Here is a 25173-nt window from a genome sequence, read left to right as displayed (position 1 = left end):
GAGGTGCAGATATCTTCGCAGGTTAGTGGTTTTTCTCCCCTTTGGATATATACCCAGAAATGGAATTGCTGGATCATATATGGTAGCTATAATAGATCTATTTTTAACTTTTTTAGGATCCCCCAATACTGTTTTCCATCATGGCTGCACCAATTTACAATCCTACAAACAAGGCCAAATGGTTTCCTGTTCTCCATACCCACATCAGTATTTATCATCTCAACTTTTTGATGATGACCATTCTAACAGGCATGAGGTGATATCTCACTGTGGTTCTAACTTACACTTCCCTAATGACTGGTTGTGTTAAGTATTCTTCATTGTACCTGTCTGTTCAGCTCCTTTGCCCCTTTTTCAGTTGGGTTGTCTGTTTGTTTTGGTGTTGAGTTGTATGAGATCTTTATATATTTTATTTTTTTTTTAAAGATTTTATTTATTTATTTTTAGAGAGGGAAGGGAGAGAGAAAGAGGAGAAAGAAACATCAATGTGCGGTCGCTGGGGGCCATGGCCTGCAACCCAGGCACGTGCCCTGACTGGGAATCGAACCTGCGATGCCCGGCTCGTAGCCCACGCTCAATCCACTGAGCCACGCCAGCCAGGGCGATCTTTATATATTTTAGATATTAACCCCTTATCAGATATATGGTGTGCAAATATCTTTCCTATTTCCTAGGTTGTCTTTTCACTTTGCTGATGGTTTCTTCTGCTGTGCAGCAGCTTTTTAGTTTGATGCAATTGCACTTGCTTAGTTTTCATGTTGCTGCTTGTGTTTTAGGTGTCATATCCAAAAGATCATTACCAAAGACCTATGTTAAGAAGCTTTATTTCTATGTTTTCTTCTAGGAGTTTCATGGTTTTGGGTTTAAGTCTTTAATCCACTTTGAGTTAATTATCGTGAGTGGTGTAAGCTATGGGTCCAGTTTCACTTTTACATGTAAAATATCCAATTATCTCAGCATCACGCATGAAAAGACTGTCTTTTCTTCATTGAGTATTCTTAGTTCTATTGTAAAATATTAGTTGACAGGATATACTTCGGCCTATTTTGTGGCTCCTGATTCTGTTTCATTGGTGTATTTGTCTGTTTTTACACAATACCATACTGTTTGATGACTACAGCTTTACTGTACAGTTTAAAATCAGGAAGTATGATGCCTCCTGCTTTGTTCTTATTTCTCAAGAGTACTTTGGCTATGTGACTTCTGTGGTTCCATATAAATTTTAGGGATGTTTTCTACTTCTGTAAAAATGTCCTTGGAATCTCGATAGGGATTGCAATGAATCTATAGATGTCTTTTGGTAGTACTGACATTTCAACAATATTAATTCTTCCAATCCATGAACACTGGATACCTGCCATTTATTTGTGTCATCTTTGATTTCTTTCATCAATGTCTTATAGTCTTCAGTGTGGAGATATTCCACCTCCTTGGTTAAATTTATCCCTAGACATTTTATTGTTTTTGATGCTATTGAAAATGAAACAGATCTCTTTCTTTTTCAGAAAATTCATTTTAATGTATAGAAACTACTGACTTTTGCATATTAAATTTGTATTAGGCAACTTTATTGAATTCATTGATTAGATCTAACAATTTTGTTATTGTGTTTTAGGATTTTCTATATATAAAATCATGTTATATGCAATTAGAGACAATTTTACTCCTTACTTTTCAATTCTGATAACTTTTATTTCTTTTTCTGACCCAAATGCTACAGCTAGAACTTCTAGTACTATGCTGACTAGGAGTGGTGGAGGGCACCCTTTTCTTGTTCCTGATCTTAAAAAGAACATTTCCATGCTTTCACCATAAAGTATGAAGTTAGCTGTGGGCTTGTCCTGTATGATCTTTATTATGTTGAGATATGTTCCTTCGATGCCTAATTTTTCAGAGCCTCTGTCATGAATGAATGTTGAATTTTGTCAAATGCTTTTCCTGCAGCTATTGAGGTGACCATATGACTCTTGTGTATTATACTGATTTGCATGTTGAACCAACCTTGCCTCCCAGGGACACATCCAATAATCTTTTTATTTATTTTTTAAAATTTTATGTATTTATTTTTAGAGAGAAGGAAAGGGAGAAAGAGAGGCACAGAAACATTAATGTGTGGTTGCCTCTAGTGCACCCCCTGCTGGGGACCTGTCCCACAACCCAGGCATGTTCCCTGACTGGGAACTGAACCAGTGACCCTTTGGTTCGCAGGTTAGCACTCAATCCACTGAGCCACACCAGCCAGGGCCTAACATCCTTTTAATGTGCTGCTGAATGTTTGTTTTAATTTTATTTTAATGTTTGCTATATATTCATCAAGAATATTGGTCTATAGTTTTCTTTTCTACTAGTGTCAGTTTCTCGGGGGGGGGGGGGTGCTTTTTTAAGGATAATGCTGGGTTTGTAAACTGAGTTGGGAAGTATCGTATCCTCTTCAAATTTTTATGAGAGTGTGAAAACAAATAAGTTTCAATTCTTAAGTATTTGGTAAACTTCACCAGCGAAGTCATCTGGTCCTGGGCATTTTTTCATTGGGAAAGTTTTCATTACTGATTCAACCTCCTCACTGGTAATTAGATTTTTTATTTAGACTTTCTATTTCTTCCTGATTCAGTCCTGTTTTATTTTTTTGGCTTAAACAACAAACATTTATTTCTCATAGTTCTAGAGGCTATAATGCCCACAATGAAAGCACATGCATATTTGATATCTGGTGAGAACCCTGGTTCACAGACAGCCAACCTCCCTCTGTCCTCATATGGTGGAAAGGACAAGGGAGCTCTCTGGGGTCTCTTTTGCAAGAGCACTAATCTCACTCATGAGGGTTCCACTCTAATGACCTAAGAATCTCCCAAAGGCCCCATTTCCAAATATCCTCACATAGGAGGTTAGACTTCAAGGTATGAATTCCGAAGGAACATAAACATTCAGTTGATAAGCAGTACAACTTCTCATGAACTTCCTCATAGTCTAACAATTTTCAGTACAACATCCCAGGCAGTTCCAATTAATTTACTTAAGCTACCAGGACTAGGACCAGGCCATGCATGCTGTACAAAATACTGTGGATTTACCCAGAAGACAAGAGAAACATCAAAAGTTTTCACAGATGGTAAGCAAGATTCACCCCTTGTTTTAGAAAGGTTACTGGGACAGAAATGTTTCCTGACTCAGTAAACTGTATGTTGTTAAGATTTCTCCATTTCTTCTAGGCTGTCTAGTTCATTGGCATATAGTTGTTGATGGTGGTCTCTTATGATCCTTTGAATTTCTGTGGTATAGGTTATAATGTCTCCTTTTTCATTTATAATTTTATTGATTTGGCTCCTTTCTATTTTTTCCTTGATTAGTCTAGCTAGGGGTTTGTCAATTTTATCTCTGACAAAGAACCAACTCTTAGGTTGCTTAATCTTTTATACTGCTTTTTTATTCTCTATTTCATTTATTTCTGCTCTAATTATTTATTACTTCCTTTCTTTGCTAACTTTGGGCTCAGTTTGTTCTTTCTCTAATTCCTTAAAGTATAGAGTTAGGTTGTTTATTTGGGAGTTTTCTTGCTTTTTAATGTAGGTGTTTATTACTATGCATTACCCTCTTAGAACTGCTTTTGCTACACCCCACAGGTTTTGGTATGTTGTATTCCTGTTTTCAATTATCTCAAGAAACTTTTTTTATTCCCCTTTATTGGTTGTTCAGGGGAGTGTTGATTCATTTCTATATGTTCATGAATTTTCCAGTTTTCCTCTTACTATTGACTTCTAGTTTCATGACACTATGGTCAAGAGATATTTGTTCAGTATAATTTTGATCTTGAAATTGGTAAGACTTGCTTAGTGTTCTACTATATAATCTATCCTAGAAAACATTCCACATGTGTTTGAGAAGAATGTGTATTGCACTGTTGTTGCATAGAATGTTCTGTACATGTCTGTTAGGTCTACTTGATATACAGTATTGTTCAAATCTGCTGTTTATTGATTATATAGATGATTTATTAATTGTTGAGAGTGGGGTATTGAAGTACCCAACTATTACTACATTATTGTTTATTTCTCCATTTAGTTCTGTTAGTTTTTGCTTTATAAATTCAGTTGCTCCAATGTTGGGCATATAAATATAAAATTACTGTATCTTCTTGATGTATTTACCCCTTTATCAATACATAATAACCTTTGTCTCTTTTTACTATTTTTGGCTTAAACTCTATTTTGTCTGACATAAAGCAAGCCTGAAACAGCTTTTAAAAATGATAATTTCACCAATCTATCTAATAATGTCTCTAAGCATCTCAAGCCCTGTGCTAAAAAACAAATGGCTGAGGATGACTCTGCAAAGAGAGAGACACAATGACATGGTTTTGGTAAATACACAAATTCTTTCTCCTGGAGTCCCAAACTCTGGACCTACTGTTTCTTCCAGAAACACAGTTTAAACAAGCTAAGTGGATCTGCATTAATCTCCCTTGGAACAAAAAAATCATTCCTGAAACTGCATATGCAATTCAAAAACAAAGTGGAAGCCAGAAAAGAACACAGACCCAATCTCCTCAACAAGTGGATAATGACTGTGGACATCTGAACTCAGAGGCATTAGTTGCAGTGCTAGAGTTAGAAAATCTAATAATTTCACCTGAATGATGATACAATATATTTTATAAGTAGCATTTCACATAAAATAAACAGATCAGTCTTTCCTGGGAAAACCTGACACAAACACATTATATCTTAATGAAGAAATAAAAATTATACATCAATCTTTACAATGCAAAAAGCAGGGGGTACACCTGACTCATGTGTTAAAGACCTTATGGGTAATTTAGGCAAAAGATAACAAAAAAATTACATAATATATTTCATTTCAACTACATTCATGATACCCAATACATTTGGTATATTTTAAACTTGCTCTCAATGCCAAGAAAAATTTATTATTTTAAAGTACCTCCTTAAAATACTTCAAACTGCTTCCTAAGCAATGTTTATGTTTTTTCAAAGCCAATTCCAATAACAATTTTTAATGTATTACTCATCCACACTGACTCAGTACTGTCAATCATCCACTATCAGAAGCTAAATTCCTCTTCAGTAAAGCATTCTTTTTCATTTAGCTCTGGATTAATAATGGTACCCTCTAACCTAGAGCATACCTGGTATAAACAGTGGCACACACTTCGAAGCTGAGGGGGAAATTCTGAGGAGGAACTGATGATGGCCTGGAAGAACTTTTCAGTCATCTGAAGGAGGTTCCGCTGGTTTTCCTCAAGGCTCTCTGACTGTTCTAACCTACAAAAAAAAGTAACACATTAAAAACAAACAAAAAAACTGTAAAAGAGACCCCTTAAGAGATATTCAGCCAAATACAACGTTTACATTCTCATGGCATCTTGATTTGAACAAGCCAACTATAAAAAAAAAAGTTTTGAAAATTTTTTATAAAAATTGTATATTCTTATAAATTCAATATATGATTTTTAATTTTTTTTGTCAATCTAGTAGGTAGAAAAGGGCATCTCATGTTTCCAACTTTTATTTAGACGGGCTTTCATATATTTCTGTGGCTTTTCATGTTTCCCTTATTTTGAACTGCCTTTCATATCCAGTCTAATATTTCTAACTGCCAAGGTGTTCCTCCCACCAGTATGTAAAATTCCGTTTGCCCAAAATTAACTGGTTTTTCCTCCTACAATTCTGTCCTATCCTGTGCTCTCCATGTGGTCAATGGCACCATCACTATCTCGATCACGTCATACAGGTGACCTCTGATGTCACCCTGGCCTGCTGTGCTCCACTCCTCCCCACACTCAATCAGGGCTGCTAATTCAATACACCTCTGAAGTCTTGGTGTTGTGCTTAAAAGCAAGAATCCAGTGGGAAGACTTACTAGGCTTAAATTCTGGCTCTATCACTACTTATTACTATGGCCTTGGTCAAGACACTTCACTCTTCTGGGCCTCAATTTTCTTCATCAATAATACAGGAATAATAATATCACCTACTTTATGGGGTTTAAATTTTCACCCAATGGCTACCAAATCCACAAAGCTTTACCCGAGCTCCCCAACTGGCATCATCTGAACTCTCAAAACACATCCCCCATGAAACCCCTTACATAACTGTTATATGTCTTATCTTCCCTACTAAACTATAAACTCCTTGGAGAAGGGAAGTACTCATCTTGTCCCCTTAAAAACTAGCACAGCTACCAAACAAGTATTGAGTAAATACTTTTTTTCAATCTCTTAACTACCAATTTTTACTTGTGTACTAATTTACATATTACATGAATGCTTGGGACACTCAAGTCATCACTCCAGAGTCCTTATGGCTAACTGTGTGGTACAGCAATGGATACAATAAGAGCTCAGAAATGGATGTGGATGCAAGGCAGGAAAGATACCATAGGATAGGTAAGTCCTAAAGGAGGGATAGGATTTACACAGGCAAAAAGAAGTGAGAGTATTTCAAAAAGAGGAAGTAGGCAAGGCAGATACTAAATTCAATCTAACAAACATTCACACCCATCTACTATTTGCCATTTTAGTTCTGGGTACAGAGGATTCAACAATAATTGGCCTTTGACCTTTTCAAAGAGGGGAAAGACATACACACACTAAGTAATGAATATAATTCACGGATAAAGGCAAAATAGCAAACTGAAGACAGATATGATTAATTCACAATGGTAGTTGCTGGGAAACCAGAGGCAGAAAATGATCTTGGAATACATGGAGAACTAAAGAGATTGGTCTAAATATGGAGACTCTATGCAGGGAGATCAGTTACAAAGCTACAATAGTAATTCAAATCTGAAATGTGGAGGGCACAGGAGTTTAGTGGTATAAAGGAAAAGATTAACAATTTATTTAACAAGGCCGGAAGAGACTCCTAGCAACCTTGACAGTTCTCATCTACTCTGCGGGAAATTTTTCTTACTGAGTCAACATAGCAGCAGGTGCACTGCAGCCTGTTTCAGGTGTCCTTCTAAAACAGTAACATTAAGGTCCTAACTAGAAGACAGATGAGATGTGGCTTAGAAAAAGCAAGCATAACATAATTGTTTAAAATTCACTCATTCAACAAGTATTTATGAAATGTCAACTATAGACCAGATACCATGCTAAATACTCATAGGAGGATGTAACGTTGTACAAAATGTAAAAGATCCAACCGTCTAGATGGAAAATACATTCAAAATACATCATCACGATGAAGTGTTACGATGACGGTACAGAACACAGAATAAAGACTACTTGTTCATGTGCAGTGTGTGAGCATGGGCAGCACCCGGTGACAGATAGAGAGCTTCACGGAGGTAGCAGTTTTTAAATTGTACCCAGCATTCTCCTTTGGACTCTTTCCCTTCTACGACATCACTCCTCATTATAGAAGGAGGAGCAAGTTAGGAAAAAAGAAAAGAGCCAAGCATGCTCAGCTCAGTACCATCATCTCCATTTGAGATATGTTTGCCTACAGAAAAGATGTAATTCGATCTGCTCTCTACTTGTGTGGTAAAAAGCTTGCCAACCCCTTTGAGGGAAATCTGTAGTTATCCAGCTGTGCAAGGTATGGGGTAGATGAGTCTAACTCAAGGTAAAGTGTTAGCAAGCCTATTTGTCCATGGGATCCAAAGCTGCATTCTGTCATCATTTCTGTAAGAAATAAAGGGACAGCTGAGTCATGAGTGCTTCCCCCGATCCTCCCTCCCTCCACCTTTTTGGTTTTGAACTTGGCCAAGAAAGAATATTACTATTTATTAGGTACCTCCAACCCCAACAAACCCCATGTGTTAAACCATTTTAAGAACATATCACATATGCAGATTTCACTGGAGCTAATGTACAGAGAACACGTGCAAGGGCAACAGGAGATCATGGTGGACTGTAGGTTAGACAACTCTGCACTCTGCAGTGCAATCAACTGGGAACAATGGATGGTTTCTAAGAACTAAAGTGACAAGAAGACTTGGGTTTCAGAATAATTCCTACAACAAATGACCTAAAAACTTTTCTTAAAATGCTGGGACAATAATTAGGGGGTTACCGCAAACACCAATGGGATCAATATGGTATTGCCTAAATAAACGATGATATAGGCAAACTGTGAAACAATACACAGCAGTTAAAAAAAAATACACACACAGAGAAAGATCCTTAGATCCACAGGGTTAAGTTAAAAAGATTAAGTTGCAAAACCATGTATATGTTACCATTGATATTAAGCACTCGCATTATAATATGTAGTTTCTACAAGTACACTTACATGCAAATATATTGAAAAAGAACAGACTAAAGTAGTAACAGTGCTAAATCTCTACAAGTGGTAGTCAAATTCAAATTCTTTAAGGGACTTTGTAATTGTTTTTCAGAAAAAATGTATTTGCATGTAACTTTCATGTTTAAAGACTAATTTTTAAGCATTAAGGGGAGAAACATGAGGGCCAGGCCCTACTGTTGCAGACTGCCTCCACCGAGGCCCCACACGGTGGTGGCAGTGAAAACATGGAGAGCAGCTATAGGTGGAAGGATGACAAACCTGGTAGGGTCCACTTCAAAGCTCACGTGCTGCCAATCAGAGGATGTGATCACAATTCGTAATAAAGGATCCAGGAGTTTTTGTAGGTAGGTAGCACCGTATACCTAGAGAAACACACAAGCAGGAATTTATTATGCCTGATCCAAGCATCTTGCATTAAAGCAGACACTCTGCTCCGTACATTCTGTACAGAATCATTGTCTGGCCTACCTCCACACAAGAATAGATGAATGGATACAAACCTTGAAACAGAAGGTCATTATTTTACTAGCTAAGCTGTTGCCTCGGAAAAGAGTCTGCATGGAGTCTGCCAATTCTACTTCCTTAGAAAACATGTTCCAGAGCAGTTGGTAGAGTAAATGCCGAGAATCAAAGAGAGTCACCAGAACTCGAGCTAGTTCATCCTGCGAACAAAACAATTGTGTTAGTGTGAACAATCCCGTTTTTTCTTAAGTAGGAAACTAAAAGGCAAATGCAAAATTTACTGCCATGCGCTGAACTGAGGTAAATGGTGACTGATTAATTTTTGCCCCGGGATTTATCTGTGTACCTATGCCTATAATTCCTATATACCTACAGCAGTTGTTAATTCTAAGGATTAACTGATGAAAGGTAAGAGATGCCTAAACTTTACCAGAAGACAGAAAAAAAATCCAGTTTCAGCTTAAATTGTATGACAAAAATGAAAGACTAGAAACAGAAGATGATAGCAGAGTTGTTTGATATGCACAGATCATTTTCTCAGAAAACAAGTGAGCAAGAATGAGATTTTGGTGACCATAAGAGCTCTACTCTCCTCTTATACCTGGGGTACCAAACTCATTTTCACTGGGGGCCACATCAGCCGTGCAGTTGCCTTCAAAGGGCCGAATGTAATTTCAACTCCTTAACTGTTAAGGCGTAGTTATATTTACACAGCTCTAAAATTATTTTGTACCTTTGAAGGCAACCCTGAAGCTGATGTGGCCCCCGATGAAAATGAGTTAATGAGTTTGACACCCCTGTCTTATACGGTCAGGAAAACTCAGTAAAATCTGAACATGGGCTAGGCAGAGAAACAACAAAAATGGAAAGCTACAGGATTTGCAGGAAGTCAGGAGAAAGACCTGGTGCACTCAGAACCAAGAGATTAGCCAGATTTATGTGCAAAGTGAGGATGGGCAGCTAATTCCCCTCTAGTACCTAAATGATAACCCTCATGATTTCCCATAATAAAGTGTTTTCAGGTACACTCAAGAAAAATGATAGGATAGTAAATCACTGTTGAACCACACATTCTGGGAAGGGATAGAGAGAACAGGGAACAAGGTCTCTGCTCTCATGGAGCTCACATTCTGGTAGAATTAAGATAATCAAGTAAACATGCTAATTTCACACAGTGAATATATGCTGCAAAGAAAATATAACAAGGTAATGTAGCAGAATGACTGCAGGTGTGTTAGTGATCGGATGGTCAGAAACGGAAGTGACATCTGAGCAGAAACCTGATGAACAAGAAGGCGAACACGGAAGAAACACTTCAGACGGGAGAGGCAGCAGCAGCAGGAAGAGCACTGTAGGGTAGAAATGACCCTAACGTGTGCCATGGCCAGTGTGGTTTAAGTTTGGTGAACATGATGATGTCAGAGGTGAGGAAGAGCCCAGGTTGGGTAGAGACTTGTAGGCCAGAGTTTGAGTTTCGATTTTAAGTATGAGGACTAAGATCTTACAACTTCTAAGAGGAAATAAATCTACAGGTAATGACAGATTACCTTATTAGTTATAATTTATTAAACTAAAATCATTTTTGGTATAATATAAACTAAACAGCTTTTTAACATGGCAAGGGACATCCCTTCCCAAATTCTTAGCATATTTAGAGTGCTTATATTTTAAAAAAATTATACAATGCATTATAGAAAAAAGAGTTATGAATTGGAGATAATAAATAGGCACAAGCCTTGAATTCTAGTTCTAGTTCTACCACTAAATATGAGATTTAACACTAATTATCTCATTTAGTATACAAAGACACCAGACCAGATCAGTGGTTTTAATTTTCTTTGCATCCAGTATTTAAATGAAATTTTTCAGTGGGACACATAAGGAGTTTAAATTTTACTTTAAGTATGAGGAATAAGATCCTCATACTTAAGGTAAGAATACAGTGAGGACTAGAAACTCCTCCCATTTCTCCACAAGGGAGAACTACTCAAATAATATCTGAAGTTCCCTCCAGCTCTGAAGTTTCGGCAACTTAATCAGTGAACATTCAGTGCACAAATGAATTCTGAACCATCTGCTACATGGCAGGTGCTTTTCCTTCCTGCTTTCAGTGCACTTACCCACTGAGAACAAGGAACCACGTTGGCCAGGGCCATAGCTATAGGGAGCTCTCCCTGATCACCCATCATCGTGACCAGCTCCACCAATCTCTCAAACCGATCTGCCAACACTGTTTCTGCAAGTGTGTCAAATTCTGTGCCTTGTTGGAGGATTTTTGTCAGAACTTCCATAAATGTAGCTCTTGTCTGAAGATCTTTGTGATAACCTAAACCTGATGTGGACAGACAGATACAAATTTACTAACATGAACTTGCTGAAATAACTTTACTGGTCTTCTACGCCAGTCCTCTAAGTTTTCAATTTCTGTATGAAGCTCTCATTTATCTCACCTATAGAGTGCATGAGGCCGCTGTCCACATTAGCATTGAGCAAGTTGGACATCGCAAGGACTGTACAGTGCCTCAATGAGGCCAGCCTCCGAGACATGCCACGTTTCCTGCCACCTGTCTGTGCATTTTCATCTTCAACTTCACTACAGTCGTTCAAAAGGTTCATAAACAATGTGAAATACCTGAGAAACAAAAAGACGGACCCTTATACAGTGAAGGCCACATCAACCAGAAAGCTTACCAGACAGTCTGAAATCATCACATGTTAGGACATGAGTGGGCCTAGGGCATCTGCATCTCTCCGGCCCTGGGACAATCAGCCAGTGTGGCTCATTATGGAGTATGCTCTGCTGAGTATGATTTTATCTGGACACAGCCCACTACATATTTCATTACACAGACACCAAACAGATGCCATGTAAATGCATCACTTTTAATGTTTAGCATATAAAATTAGTGGTCCAAATAAGTGATCTGAGTTATATTGCCTTAATAAGGAAATGTGGGTTATACTGCCAATAAAAATTGATCAGATAATTTTCTTTAAAAACCACAGAACACCGTTGTTTTCCTGTCCCACCCCTGCCACAGGGAATGCTGCTTCATGCATGGGTTATAGTTTATGAGACAGCAGCCGCTGGCCATAAAACCAAAATAATGTCCATGTTCTAAATGTAATAATTTGTCACTTTGATTACACTTCCATTGTTCTGTTGTGTGGGGCTTTGTTTTTCCCCTTGTGTTTTTGATAACTGAAATTTACTTAAGAAATAACTGTGATTTGGCTTCCATTAGTTCCACACCATCTCCTTCCTCGGGCTGCAGCGGAAGACCAGCCAGGAGTGAAACCACTGCTTCCATGCTTGCCTGGTCCAAGTCTCTGAAGAAAACAACATTGAAAGACCATAATGAGTCTTTCAGGTTCTTCGCTCCACCCTCCCCTGAAATCAGCTTCTCCCTAACTAACAGACACAAACTCTAGGAACTGCCTATTTCACTAAACAAATTACTAGGACGATCTAAGTAATATGAGTTAATATGCAGACCCTAGAATGCAAAAACATTTCAAATTTAGGAGAGGGTATTAATAACTTTCTACAGAGTAATCTTGGTGAATGATGACCTTAAAAGAATGAATTAAAAAACTAAGCCTGGCCAAAGAAATACATGGAAATTGTTGTGTGGTTCACAGTGTTTAATTATTTTCTGATATGTGGCAGGAAGTTTTTATCATTAGCCCAAACTTGATTAATCAATTACTTTTTAAAACAACTCAAAACAATTAAGTTCCTCAAATACATTTATGTATCTAACCATAAAATAATGTGTGGCTACGTGTATTTTGTCTTCCAGTAACTATACACTATCCTTCCCAGACAACACCAACTTTCCAAACATAACACTCTCCCATTTTTTTACTGCAAGTTTTTCAGTTAAAAAAAACAAAACAAAACAAAAACAGTATATAATTCAAATGCAAAAGCTTAACATCCATAAAAATAATTTCAATACACATAAAAATATGTATGACAGCTATAATGAAGTAGTACTAACGCCTAGAGGAAACCTGCTGATGCTTAAAGGTCCTTCTCTTTCTCACCTTGTAAGACATTTGACATCATCATCTGCTGCTTGGTTTGATGTTCCCATAACCCAGTCTGTCAAGTATTCTACCATCTTATTCCTACAGAATGGCAGAGAAAAGCAAAATAGGAAACAATTTTTTTAAAGTCACACAGACACTTTTTAAATAGTGTACACAATGTGCCAAACCACCCCAGCAACATGACAATTTTATAAAAGAGATGTTGCTATCAGATGTAACAGAAGGGACCAAACACAGGCAACTGGAATACTGACCCTCCATGTTAGCCCTTAGCTATGTATCAGTTTGGAAAAAGAACCAAATTGTTAGCTCAAGAATAGCATAATTTTAGAAAAAGGCAGTATTGGGCAGAAAGCTTTGGGAAGTTTGAGAGACATGAAGAGAAACACAAACACATAAAATGCTCCTTTTCCACCCATTCTCACAACCCCTCCACTTCCCATAATAACCAAATACCAACTATTTTTCTGTACTTACATTTAACACAACAGAAGACCCTGCTTTGCTCTTTTAACAACTCACCTAAACTTCATCTCTTGACAAAATGAGAGGTCGTCTCTCCTTGCCATCATTACCTCGACTAACTGACACAGTTTCGTTTTTATCTGAATTGCATGGACCATATTCCCAAGCACACGAACATATCTATTTGGACATAGAAACATTAAAAAAAAATTATCAGATATACACAAAAGAGGTTGTTTTTCTAAACGCTTTAATCTCTAAGTAAAATTACTACAAGTAACTATAAAAGCTGCAAGAATTTTGTTTTGTTTATAAGAGAACATACATAACTTCTGGTTACCTTATTGTCACACCCTAATTTAGGAGCAATAAAGAAAAGGATGGCAAATTACTTCACTAATAACTACTAATACCAATGTATTTCTGCTACATTCCAGTAGAATGCTTACCTGACCAAATTTAACATCATTGTTTCAATGCTAGCTTGCCCCAGGTGTTCAGAGCTGCCTTCAGTATGGTTATCTAGTAAGTTCTTCATTATAGCGATGGTTTGCTCTACAAACTGAGTATTGGTGTCAGTCAGTAAAACCTACACAAGGAACAGAATACATCTGGAATTAGTGCACAGCAGACAGACCACAGTGAGATGAAGCCACCTGATCTCAATGCCATGTGTATGCAGAAATGCACCCACAGGCCTGTACCTAAACAGGCACACGGACACAGACAGACATTCGTGCCTATACCCGAGACATTCAGAGCCCCAGGCACACCTACACGTTACAGCTCCGAAACAGCAAATTTATCCCACAATAGAGAATTCTTTTGTCTGTAATTTCTTGCCTATTTTTTTTCAAACATGTGAGTGAATGCTTATCCCAGTATCTTATTAAATAATCTAAACAAAAGAGCTTCATAAATACATTATTCTATCCATAGGGAAAGGTGAAAAATTTAAAGCAGAACACACTTTACCTGTCCTTGTGAGTCAAAGAATTTGCTGATGGTATTCTTCAGTTTGTTAAATAGCATTGGATAAAGCGCAGGACTCAATTCTAGACCCACCAGGTCCTTCACATTGGTCCGTATCTGCAGCCCTACTTTCTCATGGTTACACACCATTAAGGACAGCAGTCGGTCCATAAATTTGCTGACAGGGGTATCTGCATTTCCTTCTGAGGACATCACTGAAATCATGGAACCCTTGCGTTCGCTGACGGGGCCCATGGGAGGGCTATAGGTGGCCAGGCCAGAATTGCTCCTCTGCTGCAGGCATACTCCCCCAAGGGCACAGAGGAAGCCAGTCATGTTGATCCACTCCTGTAGGGAGTCCGTGTCAGACAAGTCGATGGATCCTCCTCCACTCACATGAGACATTCGCCTCTTAACAATGGTCTTGTGAAGGCTTTCAGCAGCCTAAACACAGGAAAGCATAAATTTATCCTAAATTGAGAGACTCGACAAATCACTTTTTATACAACAATTCTTCCATGACAAAAGGACATTTTTTATACTGAAAAAATCCAAGTTTTCACTGCCATTTCTAGTCACATCAAGGTGTCTGACTTCTTGAGGAAGGATGAGCCTTAGAGAATTGAGGGTAGCAATAAACAGAGATACACTATCAGATATAGAAGATGGTGACAGACTACAGCTCAGAAAGGAACATATTCTCAAAACATTTGTTTATGTCAATTCCTAGACACAAAAGCAATGTCTATGCTGCTTCAAGGAATATAAGCATTTGGAGATTTTTAACTAAGTATGTACTTATTAACTTAGTGATTGCCCAAGTTCAAGTGCTCTGTGGCCAGTTTTGTATACACTGTACTATTATTAACATAGATTCCACATGGCAAGTTGAGAGTAATCAAGAAGAGGGACCACTGAATATAGAAAGAGAAGTTAATGAAGAAAGTACAGAAAGACAAAAATAGAAAAAAATTACATTCTACAAGAATTCGTAATCTGAGGACAAATCTTCAGAGTTCTGATCCTTTTAGTTTAAGGAATACATATAAGAAGGAAAAACTCTTACTATGTGTGGCAAATTTTTTTTCAAATTCTATTTCTCTTATATGCTGCTTATAAGCATAATACTCATCCTCCTACAGTGACTAAAGTAACCCAAGAAAGCAACATATCTGGGACATTCTGTGGTATCCATAATGTAGGAACACCATGCACTGCTTTCTTATGTATGTTTGTTTTGTGAGGAAAGTGGCCTTTCTCTTATAGAGGATGGTTTTGAATATGGAACTCCTGAGACTGACACTTCTTACAACACATGCATTTAATACAACTGTACCTATTATTAGAATATGGCATACACCCCTGCTTTGGTGCAGCACATTATCTCTTGCAGGACCTATGTGATCAAGTATTTATGCAAGCTCTCTGATCAGGAGTTAAGACAGAGTGTGGCTTGTGACATGGCTGACTTAATGTGGAGCACAGTGAAAGAACCACTGGCTACATACAACACTGTGCTTTGATAAAGAAAGCCTAGACCTTGCAGTTAAATACTGTGTCTCCTACTTTGACTATGAGGTTGGCCAGACCAAGTCAGAATACGTATCAACTTCACACCTTCAGTGATGTGTGCAATAATGAACCACTGGCATCTGACACAGAAATGTCCACTACAAAAGAACTTGCAGTTTGGCTTGGCGGCAACAATGTGGTAGAGCATATATCTAGACCAAATTTACATGCTGAGATTATCAAAGTGATTTTGCATTTTCTGGCAGTGGAAGGGCAAACTGAGTACTCAGCATACTGACTACATTTGGGCTGCAGCACAGCTCAGACACTGTACTTGGCATGGACATGACTTCCTTCGCTTGTTAAGAATCTGAATCCAGTACCACGTAGACGTATCTTTAATTCAGTCTCAGCTCTTGAGCCAAATGTTCAAACTGAAGAGACATAGTGCTTGGCATGGATATTAATTAAAGCATCATGGAATACTGCACTAACAGCAGTTGAGGCTCAGCTATCTAGAGTACTTTTGCATCTTTAATAAATGCTAATCTTCCCAATGGAAATAAGAAAGAGGCAGAACTCAGAAGAACAGCTCCACCCTCGTTACCTCAAAGCAGTGATATTAGGGAAACCCATCAAAGTGAAGGCAGTGACATTGAAATGGATGAGCAACTTATTAACAGAATCAAACATGTACAAGAGCAACTCTGAGACACATGAATCCATGCAGGGAAGTTCTGAAGAAACTGACAACAGTGTGAAGACAGAAACAGCGGTCCTGGTAGCAGCCGGGGACTGAGTGATGGACGGAGCAATGAGGTGAATTCTGATGATGCAAGCCAGTCATCTGGGAACCCTGGCAGTGAAGCCCAGTCAGAGAACTTATAAAAGAAACCGGAGATAATGATGATGGTTGCAATGCCGCTGAAAGCAGCTGTGATACAGACCTTCATATCAGAAAGTTAGAAAGTCTAGCAAACACTTGCGTAGGAGACGCCCATGGCTCATCAGAAAGAAGTGGAACAAGCAATGGAACAGGAAAGGACATGGTTTTTAATACTGAGTCAATGCTATTGATAGATGAATACAAATGCTAGATGCCTGTTGACACTCTGAAGACCCGGAACATAATATGTCAGGGGAAATGATTGCTGCTCATATAGCACAAATAACTCAGGACCCTTGCATTTCACGCACTGGGCATTTTCTGGGGAGACAACTGGGAATAGATTATTGGTCATCAACTTATTAGTCCACAGCATCACCACCTCCACCACAACGACCATGATGGATGGACAAATATGATCATATGCCAAGTGCAAATGATGCCTGTTGCAGTAACCGCCAGGTCAGTGCAAAATTAGGGAAAAAATATAGTTGATTTTGATGGTGACAAATCTGGGTGTGAAAAGGAACCAGTTCAGATTAATGCAAATGCAGAACTAACATCTCACCTCCAAAAACATTTTCCCAATTTAGTACCTATTTACCATGAACACCTTAGTCAGGGGCCTGCACTTCATAAATATCAATTCAACGGTAATGCTGTGACAGCCATGAATTTGGATTTTTGCAAAAAAGGAAATACTTTGTTGTCATAAAGAGTCCAAGATGATGGTGCAATTAATCTTCCTGAAGGTTTAATAAATGAAGCAGAGAAATGACTCTGTTTCTTAGCATGTTGGTTTATGTATAGACAGATTTGAATGAGGTTTGCAGAATGTTCCTTAAAATTTTAGAAAACAAGAGATAAAAAGGAACTTAAAAAATTTTTATGTTAGTCAAAGTTCATTTCATATACTCTTACACAAAATGACTTAGATTTGAAGCATTTAATATACCATTACCAACCTATTTTTTTTTAGTAATTATGATTTTCATAGTAGGTTTAAATACATTTTCCTTACAGGGTTCATATTTTATCACCTAGTCTTACTTTTCATCTAGCACTTAAGTTAGATTCCCTCCAACAGAAACAAAGAAATAATAATTTTTATTCTCTTCTTGACTCTGGGAACACGGTGATTACTCTGTTTTTTAAATTACAGTGAAATATTCCTAAACTGTCATTATATGTAAAGGAAATTATAAGCTAAGTGAAGTTAAACTTAAGCTGAAATATAAAGATTTTGATAATATTATTGTTCTTCCACCTGGGTGGATCTTTTGTGTCTAAGATGCCTGTAGTGTCTAAAGAATTAGGTTTGTGTTTTTTTCTTCAGTGTGAATTCTGCTGTATATTTATACTTCTTATTGGGGCTCAAATGAGTACAAGTTTCTTGACTGTCAGTTTTGGTTGATGGGTACAATGGCAAGTTTCCCTTGTCTTCTACCGTTTTGATAATGTTGTTCCATTCGTTGATGTAGCAAATACAGGTAGGTATTCATTGAATATATTATATTAATGTTTTCAGCTTACCTCTGCCTAACCCTGATATACCTAACTTTATTGAATATTTAAGTACTTCAATATATTTTCTTTTTACCTAACTGAATCAGAAAAAGTGTATGTAATATTTTATTTTCTACTTTGGTCTTTACAGGGCTATAATTTTTTAAGTATATTTTATTGATTATGCTATTATAGTTGTCTGAATTTTTCCCTCTCCTCTATCCCACTCCCCTCCTCCCTGCACCGCCCCCCTCACCCTCTAGCATTCCCCCACCCCACAGTTCATGCCCATGGGTCATATATATAAGTTCTTTGGCTTCTCAATTTCCTATACTATTCTTAACCTCCCATCTATCTTGTGCCTGCCTATTCTGCTTCTTATTCCCTGTACCTTTTTCCCACATCCTCCCCATCTCCACCAACTGATAACCCTCCATGTGATCTCCATTTCTGTGATTCTATTCTAAAGGGCTATAATTTGAATTATCACAATAGAAAAACTGTTTGTTCATTCAGGTATAGGAAACCTTTAATAGATCTCTATTAATAGAGCAAATGCCTCATCTGGCATATATTCTTTAAAAAGAAAGCCTTAAATGACTGGATAATATTCCATTATTTACATAGGTATTATAAAAGTTAATTGTAAAATGTAAATTGTCTTTTTAAAGCTTTTGTGATACCAATAAACAGTTTTTAAAAGTGACTGTAATAATTTATATTCCCCACATGTACATCTGCATACCCCATGATCCAGCAATTCCACTGCTGAGTATGACTATCCAGATGGTCACCAGAAGACACATTCAAGAATGTTTGATAAGCAGACATGGCTCACCTCATCGCACAACCACATGAAAAGTACAATTAAAACATGCAACAACCACCACTCAGAACCTTCAGAAATTGAGTTGAATGGAAGTCTGACAACTACAGAATTAAAGAAACCACATCCATCCAGACTACAAGGAGGGGTACAGACACGGAATGGGCTGGTCCCACACGTGTGGTGGATAAAAATCCGGGAGGGATATATTGGAAGCAAGGAGTTGCAGCCCCACAACAGATCCCGCAGTCCAAGGTTCCAGTGTCAGGAAGATAAGTCCCCACAACTTCTGGCTACAAAACCCAGCGGGAATTGGGTTGGTGGAAGAAACTTCTGGAGTTTCTCTTAAAGAGGAACTTAAGCAGTTCCTCTTAAAGAACCCATACACAGACTCACCTACTCAGACTCACTCCCTCTGAGCTCCAGCACTGAGGCAGCAGCTTGAAAGGCACCAGTGTATACTGAGAGAAACTGAAGTGTCTGGCATTAAGGCTAACAAGAGGCCATTGTCCCTTTTTCTAATCCTTCTCCACAAAGCCACAGAGCCAGCAAGCTGGTGCCATATCTGAGACTCTATCAACCTTACTAACACTGGAGATCCCCAGTGTTTAACTCACCTTGGAGATCCCCAGAGACTCAGCCCCACCCAACTTATAGGCCCACCAAAGATGCTTTTCCATATGAATGGCTTGTCCCAGCTCCTGCTGACAACTTCCTAAATCCTCTCAAACTAGCAACAGCTGATCTCAGTGAGCTCCAGGCCCAGCACTAACAGCAGCCAGCCTAGATTCACAGCTTGGCTCTGCCCAGGTATCTCCAGGCCCAGCGCTAACAGCAGCCAGCCTAGATTCACAGCTTGGCTCTGCCTAGGTATCTCCAAGCCCAGCACGAGTAGCAGCCATCTCAGACTGCTTCATAGCTCAGGCAGGGTGGCACCAGGCAAAACACAGACCCGGGGTTAACTTAGGCCAGTACCACTCAGGAAACCCCAGGGCCAGTGTACCCAGTGGACAGCTACAGATCTGGTCAGAGCACCACCACCCTGCCCCTGTACAGCTAATCCTCCACAGAGGGCACAGGTTGGTAGTAAGTGGTCACAGCCAGTCCTTGCAGTGACTGGCCTCGGTAAATCCCTCCCACTGATCTGCCAACAGCAACCAAGGCTCAACTGCAAGAGGAAGGTGTACTCAGCGCACATGAAGAGCAAACCTTGAAGAGCTTGGGTGATAGGAGACACTGTGCCACTGGACCCTACAGGGTACCTACTACATTAAGCCACACTACCAGGACAGAGTCAAAGCAGCTCTACCTAATACACAGAAACAAACACAGGGAGACAAAAAAAAAAATGGTCCAAATGAAAGAACAGATCAAAACTCCAGAAAAAGAACTAAGTGAAATGGAGATAAGTAATCAATCAGATGTAGAGTTCAAAACACTGGTTATAAGGATGCTGAAGGAACTTAGTGAGGACCTCAACAGCATAAAAAAGATCCAGTCAGAAATGAAGGATACACTAATTGAAATAAAGAACAATTTACAGGGAAACAACAGTAGAGTGCATGACATCAAGAATCAAATCAATGATATGGAACATAAGGAAACAAAAAACAACCAATCAGAGCAAGAAGAAAATAGAATCCTAAAAATGAGGATACTATTGAAGATCTTGAAACCTTTGGGATGACTTCAAGATATCCAACATTCACATCATAGGGGTGCCAGAGGAGAAGAGAAAAAGCAAGAAATTGGAAATATATTTGAAAAAATAATGAAAGAAAACGTCCCTAATTTGGTGAAGGAAATAGACATGCAAGCCCAGAAGCACCAAAAGCCCCAAACAAGTTGAACCCAAACAGGCCCATTCCAAGACACATCATAATTAAATGCCAAAGGCTAACAATAGAGAGAATCTTAAAAGGAACAAGAGAAAAGCAGTTAGTTACCTACAGAGGAGTTCCCACAAGACTATTTCTGATTTCTCAAAAGAAACTTTGCATGCTAGAAGGGATTGGCAAGAATATTCAAAATCAGGGACCTACAGCCAAGATTGCTCTACCCAGCAAAGCTATCATTTAGAATTGAAGGGCAGATAAAGAGCTTCCCAGACAAGAAAAAACTAAAGGAGTTCATCATCAACAAACAATTATTATATGAAATGTTAAAAGGACTTAACAAAAAGAAGATCAAAACTATGAACAATAAAAGAGCAAAAAATACAAATCTATCGACAATTGAATCTAAAAAACAAACTAAGCAAACAAGAAGAACAGAGGCAGAATCATGGATATGGTGAGTATTTTGATGGTTGCCAGGTGGGAGGGGGGAGGGGGAGGGGGAGAATAGGTGAAGAGGTGAATGGATTAAGAAGTACAAATAGGAAGTTACAGGACAGCCATGGGGATGTAAAGTACAGTGTAGGAAATAGAGTAACCAAAGAACTTATACGTATGACCCATGGACATGAACAGTGTTGGGGTATTGCCTGAGGGAATGGTACGGGGCTGGGGGAGGCGGGTCAAAGGGGAAAAATCAGGATAACTGTGATAGCATAATCAATAAAATATAATTTAAAAAAGATTGTTCATAACAGCATTACTTAAAATGACTAAATATTTTTGTATAGCCATCCAATTACCAAAATGAGTTAGTAAATTAAAAATTAAATTGTAGATTGTTTGTTGAATGAAATAATATATAGCAATAACAATGAATGAACTATAACTTGATGGAATACTGTGGATGAATCTCACAACGTTGAGGGAGAGAGGCCAGATATAAGAGAGTGTATCTCTATTATTCCATTTGTATAAATTTTAAAAACAAAGTATTTTATTTAATAGTCAGAGTTGTGGTTCCTGTTGGGTTGTTAATGACTGGAAGGGGCACAATGAAGGTTTCTGGTATGCTGATTAATACTTCCTGTCGTGGGTGCTGGTTGCACAGGTATGTTTACTATCTAATATCTTGAATTGTCACTTAAATTTATAGACGATTTTGTTAGGCTTAAAAAATGATGTTTAAGATGAAAAAATAAAATTTAAAAAATCCAGACTTAAGATTTCCATATACATATTTAAAGAGCCATTGATATATTTTAAAAAGCTTTGATTCACATGAATGAATCTTGCAAACACTATTGCAAGTGAGTGGAAAAAGAAAAGTCACAAGAGACCCACACATTGCATTATTCCATTTACATGAAATGTCAAGAACAGACAAGTCTACAGAGACAGAAGGCAAATTACTGGTTGCCTAGGCCTCATGGGGGAAGGAGGGAGTGTGGGGGAAGGAGGAAAAGGGAAATTAGTGAATCGATAACTAAAGGTGATGAAGTTTTTTTAAATTATGGTGATGGATGCACAACTCTGTGACTATATTAAAAACCACTTAATTGTACATTTTAAATGGATGAACTGTATAGTATATGACTTATATCTCAATAAAAGTTACCAAAGGGACAAGGAGGACTTTCATTCTGAAGCCACATATGATACCAACAATGATAACAGGTACACATTTGCTTCACAAAAACAACTTTTTTTCTTGTCCTAATTAAGCTTGACAGGAATAAAGCAATAGGAAACTAACCAGGTTTTCTAAAACACCTAATGATGAAAGCAACAAGGTCATTACAAATCAGACATGTACAAATACCAATTAAGTACTGATTTCCAGGGTAACATGTAACAGCTGATGAATTAAATGTTTACGTTTTAAAAATTCATTTAACCTACGGGATCAAATCATCTACCTACCAGATCTCTTAATTAGAATATTTAATAAAATAGTAAAATGCATTGCTTCAGTTTTAATTTATTTTTCTCTACCTTTGTTTCCCCTTTTCTGAAAATTCTATGAAATATCCTGACGGAGAAAGAGAAAGAAGAGGATAAAGGAATGGTCTCTACCACAAATCATCTCTAGGTCTGTGCTGTCCGATATTTCTGCAGGGATGGAAACATTTTATACCTGTGCTGTTCAATATAGTAGCCAATCGCCACATGTGGCTATTGAGCCTTTAAAATGTAACTACTGTGCAATTAAGAAACTGAATTTTAATTGTATTTCACTTTAATTAAGTTAAATTTTAATTTAAGTAGCCACATGTAGCTAGTGGCTGCCATACTAGATAGTATAGACTTTGATGAACCACAACTATATGCTTAAGACAACTATAACAGTCTTAAGACAACTACAGTGATCCCTCACCTATCGCAGGAGTTACGTTCCAGAGACCCCCAAGATAGGTAAAAATCCACGAAGTAGCGGTGTTATATTTCTTTTATTATTTTATATATTTTAAGGCTTTATAAACCCTTCCCACACACCTATAAACCTTTCCCACTCTCAAACTTTCCCACACTCTTATAATCACTTCATATGCTCTTAAACACTTTCTACACTCTTAAACCTATGTAATTTTAACAACATATAAAATTCTATATGGGTACTCCCCAGTGAAGTATACAGTCGTCCCTCGCTATATCGTGGTCCACTTATTTGTGGCTTCACCGTATCATGGGTTTTTAAAACCAAAATAAGTGGGCCACGATATAGCAGGGAGGGATGACTGTATATGCTTATTATACATACTAAGAGTAACTCACAAAAGATAGTACTAATGTTATATGTTTGGCAGATCAATAAATAAACAAAAATCAACTTTACAGACTCACCTGGCCATCTTCCATTTTGGCTTTTGGATAGTTGAGGATTAGTTTTGTAGCTTGTTCCCATTTTGCATGCGTATCTTCCCAAGCCTAAAATGAAGGCAATTGCCAAGTGAAAGCAACTTTAAACCTAGAGCTAAATCAATCAGCAATAGCCAGGCCCCAAACTTGGTACATATCATAAACATAATGTAATATGCACATATCTTAGATTTGATTCAAAAGCTATTTTGAATCACATACATGTAACATGAAGCTTTTAAAACTGAGGGTGGGGGCCTGGGAGGAAAGCTCTGTTACTGAGGGCACACATACCTCAGTGTTTCCAGCAGTGGGATGCTCAATGCGCCTTAGTAGTGCCATCACTCTTTTCTGAAGGGCTGTTCTCCCTAAACAAAGACAACAGGAAATCACCTTACCGCACTTAGAGCCCTGCTGGCCAGTGGGGAACCTGGCAAGCCCAACACAAAAGGCAAAGTCGGAGGAGTGGAATGAACTCTTCAAATGATAAAGCCGAACACTTCCATTACCTCCCTCACAGAAAAAGGTATTTTCCCTTGAATTTCACAAATGTCCACACCATAAAATAGTTATTCCCACCTATATTTACTTAAAAATGTGCCAATGTGTTTAAAACTTCATTATATGGGGTAGGGCGACAGCAGGTTTACAGTTGTTCATATGGAAATCAATACAATAATTAATAAATAACAAGAATAAATTGTGTTTCAGGTACTCACAACTGTAAACCTACTTTTGTCTCACCTTGTACACAATTCAGGCCAAGTAATTTATATAATATATAACCACCAACAATTTATACTGCCAGTTTTTAAACAAATGTAGATCGTATTAAAAACTCAGTGTGACATTAACAATTTATTTCAAATGCTATTTATTTTCACCTTACTTGTGCAGAAAAGAATTTCAGGTAAGTTTTTTGAATTAGTCCTTTAAACTTGCAAAGTCATCATCTTAAATACATCCCTACATTCCTAGCACAATCGGATATCATGCAATTCAAGGCAGACCGAGTGGGAAAAACATCAGCCACACTTACCCGTTGACATCATATTGCTGACAGAGGCAAACTCCATGAATGTATTGTAGTTGGGCAAGAAGTTGTGCACTGACACCTCGTCCACCCCGCACCGGATATCTGCTTCCTCACAGAGGTGGCGGAAACAGGACATGGCAACCAGAACAGCTTCAGTGTCAGGGCTCCACAGAAACATGTACAAGGCCACTTCCAGTTTGGTCTGGGCCTGTCGGCATATTGGTGGGGTTCCACTGCACCCTGCTGCACTATCCTGAGAGTCAGGGGTGGGAAGCACGTATGTTTAATGTAGATAACTTTATTTACAAAACCCAACAACACAACAAACTGTGCATCTACACATACACAATAACCCCGAAGAGCTTTCCCCTCTCATCACGATGGGAATTTTCAAACCCCCAATTATCTTGTGTGAATGAGAAATGAGATGATCTGGACCAACATGATGCTACTATCTATCCAATTTCCAACTGAATAATTATTATCCT

General features: G+C 38.1%; 1 protein-coding gene across 9 annotated transcripts in view; it reads right to left on the bottom strand.

Moving 5' to 3' along the window:
* Positions 1-25173, bottom strand: part of NF1 (neurofibromin 1) — a 226277-nt gene that overhangs the window by 104969 nt on the left and 96135 nt on the right. For all 9 annotated transcript variants that reach the window (XM_036033383.1, XM_036033384.1, XM_036033379.1 and 6 more), the window contains exons 18-30: positions 24689-24938; positions 23944-24017; positions 23635-23718; positions 14229-14669; positions 13703-13842; positions 13311-13433; positions 12783-12866; positions 11946-12062; positions 11183-11364; positions 10853-11064; positions 8771-8932; positions 8529-8632; positions 5144-5279 (exon numbers count right to left, since the gene is read on the bottom strand). In XM_036033383.1, the coding sequence (XP_035889276.1) occupies positions 5144-5279; positions 8529-8632; positions 8771-8932; positions 10853-11064; positions 11183-11364; positions 11946-12062; positions 12783-12866; positions 13311-13433; positions 13703-13842; positions 14229-14669; positions 23635-23718; positions 23944-24017; positions 24689-24938 (2109 nt within the window). The remainder of the gene's footprint in view (positions 1-5143; positions 5280-8528; positions 8633-8770; positions 8933-10852; positions 11065-11182; positions 11365-11945; positions 12063-12782; positions 12867-13310; positions 13434-13702; positions 13843-14228; positions 14670-23634; positions 23719-23943; positions 24018-24688; positions 24939-25173) is intronic.

Source organism: Phyllostomus discolor, chromosome 8 (genome assembly GCF_004126475.2).
Source record: "Phyllostomus discolor isolate MPI-MPIP mPhyDis1 chromosome 8, mPhyDis1.pri.v3, whole genome shotgun sequence".
Taxonomy (NCBI): Eukaryota; Metazoa; Chordata; class Mammalia; order Chiroptera; family Phyllostomidae; genus Phyllostomus; species Phyllostomus discolor.
Note: the sequence above shows the minus strand (reverse complement) of the source record. Positions and strands in the feature narration are given on the sequence as shown.